Here is an 11285-nt window from a genome sequence, read left to right on the forward strand (position 1 = left end):
CTGCTGAACGTTCCGATCTCTGCTGAACGTTCCGATCTCTGCTGAACGATCTGATTTCTCCTGAACGATCTGATCCTGTTTCAGGTCCAGGAAAAGTGTCAGCTGGAGATCAGCTTCAACACTCTGCAGACGAAACTGAGACTGAGCAACAGACCTGCCTTCATGCCGTCAGAAGGACGCATGGTGTCCGTACGTAAACCTTCATGTTAAATTATTGCGTTGGGGTCAAGGGTCAAACTATTATCTGTGGAACTAGTTGATCTTTACTCTCTATAAACACAGGACAATAGGGAGACTGGGAAAAAAAAGTTTTCAGGTGTTGGTCTTGGCTAAAATGCTAATGCTAGCTTAAAGGGATAGTTTCCCACTGAAGTAAATATTTATTCAGCTATGCAGGAAAACATGCTGCTGCTTTAGGTTACAGTTTCCATCAGCCAGTCAAATGGTTCACATGTTGGCCTAACTTGACCAAACGTGCTAACGATGCAGCAGAGGTTTTTAAAACTGTGGGAGGAGTTTCCTCTGATTTCCAAAATCATTCTGGAATCATTCTTATTCCAAATTCATGCAGAACCTCTAATTTAAACAAAAGCTTTGGCCCAGATATCGCTGCTAACCTGTTGGTAGCTGTGCTGCTTTGTTGTAGGACATAAACACGGCGTGGCACACCCTGGAGGGAGCGGAGAAGGGATACGAGGAGTGGATCCTGAGCGAGATCAGGCGTCTGGAGAGACTGGAGCATCTGGCTGAGAAGTTCCACCAGAAAGCCGCCATCCACGAATCCTGGACTGACGGTACGACGACAAGGTTTTAGGTTTCTGCTCCGTTTAAATGTGTGGCTGAGGCCTGCAACCATCGTTATTTTAATAACTCGTTATTCTCGTTAATTACTATTGGCTACTTAGAATGTTGAACTGTTATTTTGACAATTAATTGGGGAAAAAAGTTGATTTATGCGGAATTTTCATTTAACCACTTAAATCTTTTTATACAATCCTATAAATACATTAAGAAGAAAATAATAAAATAAAATAAAATAAAATAATAAAATTTTTTAATGAGTAAATATTCTACCATAAATGCAGCAACAGCATTTCTTTTGTGAACTCTTGGTCATTTCTAGCAAAAATGAATCTGCAGCTAGAAAAATCTTCTAACATCATCATGTGAAAATCTCATTATTACAGTGTAGCGTTTTTAATTAACTGATTAATAATTTAATGAAAAGGTACTAAATAGATTTTTTTACTGAATTTGAACCAGGTTAAGCTAAAGACTGAAGATAAAATGTTCACAGTAAAACATATTTGCAAAGATTTTTCTCTTGTATGCAAAATGTATAAATGTTCTCTAAAGAAATGCTGTTATTGCATTTTAGGCTATATGTTCATTTTCTTATAAAGGAATTGTTTAGTTTGCATATTTTAATGTATTTCTACTGTATAAAATAATTTTAAGTGGTTTTTCACTTTAAATACATAATGTATGTATTTTTGTTCAGTTTAAATTAAACTAGTTTTCAGCTTAAAAGGAGGAACAACTGGTGGCAAAACGAGCTGCAGCTGGAAATACAGAGTGTGGCGTCGTTTCAGTAAAAATGCATTTTAAAGTCTGTATACTCCAGTTAATGTTTAGTCACTTACTATTATTTGAATAATCGATTAATCACCATTACTTCAATTAATCACGATGAATCAAATTAATGGTGATTAATCGTTTCAGCCCCAGTGTTGCTGTCAAAGCGAGATCATCAGGTTTGAATCTGTGGTTAGGTGGGTGAATGACTCTTAAATCCATCTGCAGGGAAGGAGGCCATGTTGACCCAGAAAGACTACGAGACCTCCACTCTGTCGGAGGTGAAAGCATTGCTACGGAAACACGAGGCCTTCGAGAGCGACCTGGCGGCTCACCAGGACCGAGTGGAGCAGATCGCCGCCATCGCTCAGGAGCTCAAGTAAGGAAAAGTGGAGAGCTTCGACACACGCCATGCTAACCTCTGGGGGGCGCTGTAACTCACTGCCTCAATGCGTCCAACAGTGAACTGGACTATTACGATGCCGCCAGCGTCAACGCTCGCTGCCAGAAGATCTGTGAACAGTGGGACATCCTGGGATCGCTCACCCACAGCCGCAAAGAGTCACTGGAGGTAAAACTCAAACCAGCTGCGAGGTTTGCAGCGTTGCATGATGGGAGAAGTGCTGCCTGTCTGCAAACAGCTTTGGTCAGAAGCCTTTAGCTTTGAGCTGCAAGTAGCAATTATTTTGATGATCAATCAATTAATCGGATTTTATCAATTGGCACAATTTTTCATTTAACCACTTAATTTTTTTATATTAGAAATGCTTTAAAACTTGCAAATGAACAAATTAATTAAAAAATATATATAATCAATTAAATAACAGCAGTACTTGGGTGAATGCTTGATCAATTTTAGCAAAGGCTAAAAAAAATTCTGGCATGTGAAACCATCAAACCGTTCTACTGGATTTAACAGATTAGGGCTGATCGGGTGATTATTATTATTATTGGATTAACTGATTAATAATTGGAGATTAGAAGATGCTTAATGTGGGATTTTTAAAACTTTGAACCAGGTGAAGCTAAAACTGCGACCTGATGGGTTCTGGGTAGAAAATATTCACAGAAAAACATTTAAGATAGGTTTTTCCATCTTAAATGTAAATTTGTTTGTACAGTTTTAACTTTATTATTGCTCTAAATATGCTGATTTAACAAAAATGTCTTTTTTCAAACTATTTTAGTTAACGATTAATCAATTTAATCTGATTAACCAGATTAATCATGGCTAATCTGATTAATCATTTTAGCCCTAGGGATTTTTTGTTTTCTAATTCATGCATTTAAAGTTTTCATCCATTATTAAAGCACACAACTGCAGCAAAGCTTTTCAACCCAACATTGTACCAGTCACGGTAGAGGTAGCATCATGCTGTGGGACTGTTGTAGACTGCCTCCATGTTCTTCATCTTTACATTAAAGCAGCAGCTTTGATGGTTCTGATTCCTGATATAGTCCAAGAAGCTTTAAGTTTTGTCGTCACTGATCCGTTCTGACCGCCATCTTGTTTTTTGGCCTCCAGAGAACGGAGAAGCAGCTGGAGTCGATAGATGAGCTCTACCTGGAGTACGCCAAGAGGGCGGCGCCGTTCAACAACTGGATGGAGGGCGCCATGGAGGACCTGCAGGACATGTTCATCGTTCACAACATCGAGGAGATCCAGGTAGCTGCTAGCAACGCAACAGCACTGTTTATCCGCTAACAGGCTAACGGCTAACCCAGAGTTCCCATTTAGTTTTTTATTCTTTTCTTTCTATTAATCTAATAAAAAACAAGTGGCAAAAATAACGTCATTTTAAAAAAAACTTTTACACGCATTTGTATTTGAAACACGGCTACAAACCCGGTGGAACGAGAAACAAATGTTACATTAGACATAATTGACATGCAGACATGAGTGAGTGACAAGGAGCTACATGTGGTTCTGGTTTGTCCTGTCAGGGTCTGATCTCGGCCCATGAGCAGTTCAAGTCCACGCTGCCGGAGGCCAACAAGGAGCGCGAGGCCATCCAGGCCATCCAGGCCGAGGTGCAGAGGATCGCCCAGAGCAACGGCATCAAGCTGAGCGGCGCCAACCCCTACACCACCATCACGCCCCAGAGCATCGACAGCAAGTGGGAGAAGGTGGGCTGGCCTCACGCTGTCCGTCCGTTTGCTGCTGCTGCTTCTATGACAGATTTGATCTTCCTCAGGTTTTATCATGTTGTTTAGTTTTATTATGTTTAGATTTTTGTCTCTCTAGATCATCGCCCGCATCTTTTTTGGGTTTTATTTCCAGTTTATTATTTCATCACTTTAAAACTAATTACCAGTGAGGAGAAGTTTCCTTAGAGGGATAATCAGATGGTGTTGGATGTTTCTTTTTGCTCTGTTGACGTGTTTAGCAGAGGATTCCTGGACATCGCCTGTTAGCCGCTACAGCTAGCGACGCTGCAGGCGCCATTACTCTGCATTCACTCGTATCCATAGGTTGTTTTCATGTTGTTTGCACTGAATTCTGCAGCACATCTGCATGTTAAGGTTTTCATAATCAAGCTAGCATAGCTAACCTACTTCCAACTTCATGTAATTGTTTTAAATTTAAACTTTTTCCTGACCTGTGAAATGTCAAACCCTTGGACCTCGTCATTGTTTCAGATCGTAGAGTAACATGTTTCGTGCCTCCCGTTGTGCGTCCTGCAGGCCATGACCATGGTGCCGCAGCGCGACTGCGCCCTGCAGGACGAGCTGAACAAACAGAACTCCAACGACTCGCTGAGAGCCACCTTCGCCGCCCAGGCCAACTCGGTCGGCGCCTACATCCAGGCCAAGATGGAGGTAACGGACCACTGAGCTGGCGAATGTTCCCGGCGGCCGGTTCGGATTGTAACCGCTCCGTTTGTGTCGACAGGAAATCGGCAGGATATCCATCGAGATGAACGGCACCCTGGAGGACCAGCTGACCAACCTGAAGGATTACCAGAAGACCATCATGTCCTACATGCCGGAAATCAACAAGCTGGAGGGACACCACCAGCAGATCCAGGAGGCGCTGATCTTTGACAACCAGTACACGTCCTACACCATGGAGGTAAAGTATCACTCAGAGCGGATGACGGGCTTTTAGACACTTCGGTTGGCGTCAGATTAACTGCAACAAGGTTCATCCAACACTGGGTTTCCAAACGTTTTATCAAAATCAAGTCAGAAATACTAAAAGATGAAATAAAACCAAGCATATAGTCAGTTTGTTTTCTGCAGGAAATGGATGACGATCAGATCCTGTTGCTGTTCAGCAGTGAAGCTTTAATGAGGCGTTGCTGAACACTGACCCCTGCTGGACATTTCAAATACCTGCAGTTGACACAGATTTGATCACCAAGTATCTGCAATATTATAATTTAAGTCATTGTATTTTATACAAGTATCTTTTAAATGAATATATTTTATATCTTTATTTAAATTCAATATATTTTTGATATTTTTAGATTTAGTTGATAAATAATGTGACAGAAGAAGCCGCTGCACTGACCCGTTGAAAACCTCCAGGTTATTCCACCAAACACCGACACCTGAACTCTTCCAGAGTTAAATGAATATTGTTCCTAAATGAATATGAACTTGTTTTCTTTGCATTATTTCAGGTCTTAAAGCCCTCCATCTTTTTCTGTCAGTTTCTGATTAAATGCTAAATCTTTGCTTGGAATTTCAGAGACATGCTGTCAGTTTGTAGAATAAAACAACAATGTTTATTTCACTCAAACATAAACCTATAAAGAGTAAAATCAGAGAAACTGATCATTTTAGGAGGCCTCTTATTTTTTTCCAGACCTGTGCCTGTGTAGACCTGTATACCTGATATGTCTGTTAAAAGAAGAAATATTCCAGCATTTTGAAATGGAGTCTTGTGCTTCTTTGATACGACACACGGCACGGATAAGAAAACGGTTTGGATAACGGTCTGTTTCCTGCTGCAGCACCTCCGTGTCGGCTGGGAGCAGCTGCTCACCACCATCGCCAGAACCATCAACGAGGTGGAGAACCAGATCCTGACGCGCGACGCCAAGGGCATCAGCCAGGAGCAGCTGTTCGAGTACCGCGCCTCCTTCAACCACTTCGACAAGGTCAGGGGTCACTCGCTGCGCCACCCTTCTCCTCTTGATCCAGAACAGTTTGTTACAGGAAGCTTTAGATTTTTAAACATTTACTGGTGTTTTTCTCTGAGATGCTGATCAGACGGCGGCGAGCAGCCGGGTTGTTTTTAGTCGCTTTAAACTCCGGCGGCCATTTTGATTTCCATAAACGGAGCGTCGCTGTGGGATGTCGTCGTTCTTCTTCTGCTCATTGCTTTAGAGTTGCAAACCGTCTGATTTACACAGAAGTCTGATTCTGTCGGATTTCATTAGATGACCACAGAAAATAAAATCGGATTTCTGCGATAAATCGGAATTGGGATCAACTGAAACCAAGGATGAATATTTTAGTTTAAAAAATACTTTATTGGTCTCAGTAAATGATGCTGTAACTCACATTAAATCAAATTCAAGCCCCTCAGACCTACTGATGAAGCACGGTGGTGGCTCTGTCAGGCTGTGGGCTGGCTTCTCTTTGATTAACAGCAGAAGTTTTAATAAAAAAAAGAACAGGAAATAATATTCCTTTAGATTTTTCTAGAATGACTCGTATTTCTCTCCATTTTCCAGTCGTATTTTGACAGCAGAGTGTTTGTTTTCAGTTGCTTTAACTAGGCCAGTTGTGTCATTGTGTCCCTCTCTGTGGTTTTGTTAAACTGGAAGCATCATAAGGATGAGAAACGTTCATCACTCCGCCGTGTTTCAGCCACTCTGTCATCAGATTCATCGTGTCTGCTGTGTTTTTGTTTTTGACGTCGTCTAAACATCCTTCAATGTCCGTCTGTCTGTCCATCCATCATCCGTCCATCCCTTCATCCTCATGATGCGTTGCTCTGACGGCTGCCTGGCTGACCGCAGGATCACAGCGGAGGCCTGAAGGCGGAGGAGTTCAAGGCCTGTCTGATCAGTCTGGGCTATGATGTGGAGAACGACAAGCAGGTGAGCAGCCGGGTCCGTGCAAGGCGCCGGGTCCGTGCAAGGCGCCGGGTCCGTGCAAGGCGTCGGGTCCGTGTGGGCGCCAAGCGGGAGCCCGGCGGCCATCGCTGACACGCCTCCAACCCTGAAATCAGCTGTCAAGGCTGAGCTTTACTTTGCTGTTTCTCTAAAAACTGTAATAAATGCAGAATAAAGACGGATTTTAATCCCTTTAGTGCAGAAACGTTTAACTGCTGGAACCTGAAAATAAATTCAGGAGTCGAATCTCTTCATGACGAGAAAGTTTCGTTTTAATACAAACGAGAAAGTTGTTTAAAGGCGAGTTTCTTAAAATGCAAGAGTCTTGTCAAAATTAGTTTGACGATGTTAAAATGTTGAAACATTGTTAAAAAACTTGATACAAGACGAGTTTTATATATTCTGTTTGCTCCCGACGTCTAAAAATCTCAAGAGATTTTATTTTTACATCTTATTTAAGAGAAGATATTCTGGTTTTATTGAGAGAAATCAGGTTTTTGTTTTTAAATCTTGTTGAAACTGGAAAGTTTCTCGTAACGACATGTTGCTCCTGAATTTACTTCCAATCTCTGGCAGTAAAAGGCTTCCGTATTTTAGAGACCATAAGAGGAGAAATTATTTTAAACAGTCAGTTTGTAGATTTAACTTGGAGGTGAAGTCGGGTCAGCGATCAGCCACGCCGGTCCCGGCCGATCCGGGTGTCTTTGGGTCGTCGTCGTGGCGATTGGGCAGCTGTGATGTTCCCGTCTGTCCACCAGGGGTCTCTGTAGCTCTGTCTGTCTCTGTCTGTTTTACGCTGCAGCTGTTAACTGTCTGTGGTTTTTATCTTCACATCTTCCACCTCTCTATATCTCTGTCCGTCCTTTCCTCATCTCCGTGACCTTCGACCTTTGCTGTGCTGCGGCGGCTGCAGAAGCGATCGGGTCAGATGGTGTCGGATGATTTCCGGGCTCTGCTCATTTCTACAGGAAACAGTCTGGTACTGCTGCTGCCTCCTGGTGTTCCTCAGGGCGTCTGCAGGGCGAAAACTCACCTGGACGAAGCAGTGAAGGATCGTCTTAAAACGATTAATCATCAACTAATTTAGTCATCGATTAATCGTTAACTGGAGAACACAATTTTTTTTAGAAGGCTATTTGTTGAAAGAACAACATACTCAGAGCAGTAATTAGGCCCAAACTGTATAAAAATAAATACATTTGCATTCAAGATAAAAAAGAAACATTTTTGTCTAATTGTTTCTCAGAACTCCCAGAAAGTGGCAAGTTTGGCTCAAAATTTTGTAAAATAAAAAAAGAAAAGAAAAGGATCCTGTTGATCACTTTTTGCTATCAATTATTGATCAGTTCATCCAAAACTAATCACCAAATCAGCCCTACGCTGTATGAAGCCAAGCAGAAAGAACTGAGCTTTTCACATTTAGTTTTTTAGCGTTCACTAAAGGAATGTTGTTGCATTCTAGGCAATGAAAAGTTTTCCTTATTTAATTATAAATAATAAATTATTATAAATAAAATTAAATGTTTTAGTGGATTTCTGATATTATATTAAAGTGAAAAATCTGCAGAACTTTGTAACCGATTAATCGTCAGAGTAACCGATTAATCGTCAGAGTAACCGATTAATCGTCAGAGTAACCGATTAATCGTCAGAGTAACCGATTAATTGCCAGAGTAACCGATTAATCGCCAGAGTAATCGATTAATCGGTTGCTTAAATGATCGTTATTTTCAGCCGGAGCGTTTTTTTTTTTTTTTTTTGTTAGAACTCCGGGTCAGGACTGATTGAATCCATCAGGACTGATTGAATCCATCAGGACTGATTGAATCCATCAGGACTGAGTTCAGAGTTTCCTCCTCTTCACCTGCAGACGCCTGAACTTCTGTAAACGTCACGTCTTCGTTTTCTCTCCTCGTCCATTTGTCCAGTCTTCTCGGCATGAATCGCCCCAGATGTTTGTCTTCTGTCTCCGTCTTACGTTAACCTTCGATCAGACGGCGTCGTCCTCATGCATGCTGGGAAATAAAACACCCAGTTCTCTGGATGTTTTCCTGCCGTCAGTAACCTCTGTGTCCGACCCGAGCCGCCGCCGCCTCGCCCCGGTTAACTTGTGCTGCTCTCTCGGTTGCCAGGGCGACGGGGAGTTCAACCGCATCATGGGCATCGTAGATCCCAACAGCTCCGGCTTCGTGACCTTCCAGGCCTTCATCGACTTCATGTCCAGGGAAACGACCGACACGGACACAGCCGACCAGGTCATCGCCTCCTTCAAGATCCTGGCTGGAGACAAGGTGAGTGGAGGACGGGTCCGGATCGCCGGCGCCAAACGAACTGACCCCTGGACGACTGGCCTGTTGTCACATCCTGGTCCTGTCTTATTTTATAATTCTATAAATGTTTGGCAGCTCATTCAGGACACTAAAGCCTCACTTTTGGTATTTTAAAATAGATTGTTTTATTGAAAACCTGAAGTATGAAGCTAAACGTTGCACTTTTTGAGACTCCAAAGTTTAGACGGGTCAGATGGCATCAGGCTGCCTTCAACTCATTCAGCTTTTAAATCTTTTTTTATTGTAATTTTTGTTTAACTTCCTTTGGAATCCAATGATGGATTTAATCAACTAACCTAGTAACTGAAGATTTTCAAATTTGTTTTTTCACAAACAAAATGCTGTTAGTACAGATTCACTCCACAGGATGGTTTTATGCATCTTTGTGCTCATTCGTCGATGCTGCAGGTGTTTTTCTTTCAAACGCTCCGGCGTGTCGGCCCCCCCTCCGTTGTTGTTTAGATATTTCCAGCTCTCTGTTTCTCTCCGTTCATCACGAGTCGCTTCAGTCTCTCTGCTCTCGTCTTTCTCCCATCAGAACTTCATCACGGCTGACGAGCTGCGGAGGGAGCTGCCGCCGGACCAGGCCGAGTACTGCATCGCTCGCATGGCGCCGTACGCGGGGCCCGACGGCGTCCCCGGCGCCCTGGACTACATGTCGTTCTCCACGGCCCTGTACGGAGAGAGCGACCTGTAGAGGAGGAGGCGGCGCGGCCCGGGGGGTCCAGGGGTTCTGTCGGCTGCCCCCGGATGTGCCCGTTTGATTCCCAGAATATTTGTCCGACCCGCGGCTTGTTGATTCAACCGGAGGTCCTGAAGGTTTAGAACGGGCACATCCAGGGGCAGCACTTCCTGAGTTCACCCCGTTTGGTTTTTGTTTTGTGGGTAAAACTGGGGCGGGGGGGCAGCATTCTGGACTGGGGGGGGGATCACACAAGCTAATCTGATACTTATGCTAATTTTGTTTATTTTATTATAATTTTTCTTCTTGCCAGGTGGGAGGGGTCGGGGATGGGGGGGGTCAAAGGTCAGGGTCTCCTACAGCAGCTGGCAAGGTCTGTGTATTAGATCCTAGAGAGATATATGCTGGGGGGGGGGGCTCTTCCTCTCCTCCCAGAGCCGGTTGTTTATTTCCAGGCGGCGGGGTCGGGGGGTTCCCCAGTGGCTCTGCGAATCGGCCGGCTTCCTGCTCGCCCATCCGAACAAATACTCAAATTTATCTCTGAAGTTTCCTGGATTTCTAGAAGACGTCCTCCGTCCCGCTCCTCCCTTCCCAGAGGAGGGGTGTACTTATTTAAACGCTCCCATCATGTCAAACCGCAACCAAATTAAGAAAAACCAGAAACTATGCAATCATGTTCTGACCGAGTTCTCGCTCGGGTAATTGGAGTAACATCCGCCACTAACGAGGGAGGAGGGGGAGGCGGCCGGAGGGGCGGATCAAACGGGGGGGAAAAGTTTTCCTCCCTCTTTTTTCCTGTTAAGTTGAAAAAAGAAATGATTTTTTTTTCCTTTTTTTGTACTCTTTAATATCGAACCTTATCTGCTGTACTGGAAACTGCAACGCCTTCTGTCTAATGATACATGACTTTCACAAAGCACACATAAAAGGTTTCCTTACAAAACGCCTTGGCTTGTCTCTTCCTTTAATCTGGGATTAAATGTTTTAACTCTGGAATTATTTTCCTCTGGATGGAGAAATAAAATCAAAACGTCGCATCTGGATTTTATAGGTTTATTTAAAACATGTTGGTAAAATGTTCTGATAAAAATCACCCTTTAACACTTTTAATCCTTTAATGCATTGTTTTGGTTGGTTTATCTTGTTCACACTGCCACCTGCTGGAATAAACATGTAATGTTCATCAAACAACCAAACAAACTTCTGAGTTTTTCTATCATTGAAGAAGAAGAATATAAATACCTTCTGTTTGTTTGGACTGGCGGCCCAACAGTCTAAAACAAATGGTGTTCAAAGTAGGGTTCAGGAGCCATTTGCGGTCGCTGGATCAATTTTCTACGGCCAGCTGACACAATTCAAGAATAAATTGGGACAAAACTGAGTCTAAAAAATCTAATCCAGGCTTTCCGGTTTCCTTCTGTCGTCATGGTAACCAGAACTGAATCTACTTGCACTCTAAAGTCCACCATGTTGCACCCAAATCTGATTTTAATTGAATACAGGAAGTGTTTTCAAATTAAGACTCATGTTGATCCCGTTTCCATTTCTAAGAATAGATTAAATATTTTCTAAGTTTTTTTTCAAAAGGGCAAAATGGATGCCATTTTAACAAGGATATATATATATATA

General features: G+C 42.8%; 1 protein-coding gene and 1 long non-coding RNA gene across 7 annotated transcripts in view; one reads left to right on the forward strand and one right to left on the reverse strand.

The window, feature by feature from the left end:
• The window catches only part of LOC103138327 (alpha-actinin-4), a 61790-nt gene extending 51188 nt beyond the window's left edge, over positions 1 to 10602 (forward strand). For 2 of the 6 annotated variants that reach the window (XM_016671696.1, XM_016671695.1), the window contains exons 11-22: positions 85 to 189; positions 647 to 794; positions 1804 to 1954; positions 2038 to 2146; positions 3101 to 3241; positions 3520 to 3702; positions 4261 to 4395; positions 4469 to 4648; positions 5535 to 5681; positions 7558 to 7623; positions 8777 to 8935; positions 9513 to 9671. In XM_016671696.1, the coding sequence (XP_016527182.1) occupies positions 85 to 189; positions 647 to 794; positions 1804 to 1954; positions 2038 to 2146; positions 3101 to 3241; positions 3520 to 3702; positions 4261 to 4395; positions 4469 to 4648; positions 5535 to 5681; positions 7558 to 7623; positions 8777 to 8935; positions 9513 to 9671 (1683 nt within the window). Of the gene's footprint in view, positions 1 to 84; positions 190 to 646; positions 795 to 1803; positions 1955 to 2037; positions 2147 to 3100; positions 3242 to 3519; positions 3703 to 4260; positions 4396 to 4468; positions 4649 to 5534; positions 5682 to 6548; positions 6630 to 7557; positions 7624 to 8776; positions 8936 to 9512 lie in introns of all 6 variants that reach the window. The other 4 variants (XM_007552472.2, XM_007552474.2, XM_016671693.1 and 1 more) reach the window with 3 other exon arrangements.
• On the reverse strand, positions 8407 to 8788 carry LOC107836309 (uncharacterized). The gene is made up of 2 exons (XR_001662186.1): positions 8483 to 8788; positions 8407 to 8443 (listed from the first exon to the last, which is right to left on the reverse strand). It is a non-coding gene; the product is annotated as an uncharacterized LOC107836309 (long non-coding RNA).
• Positions 10603 to 11285: the final 683 nt, after the last annotated feature.

Source organism: Poecilia formosa, unplaced genomic scaffold (genome assembly GCF_000485575.1).
Source record: "Poecilia formosa unplaced genomic scaffold, Poecilia_formosa-5.1.2 Scaffold48, whole genome shotgun sequence".
Taxonomy (NCBI): Eukaryota; Metazoa; Chordata; class Actinopteri; order Cyprinodontiformes; family Poeciliidae; genus Poecilia; species Poecilia formosa.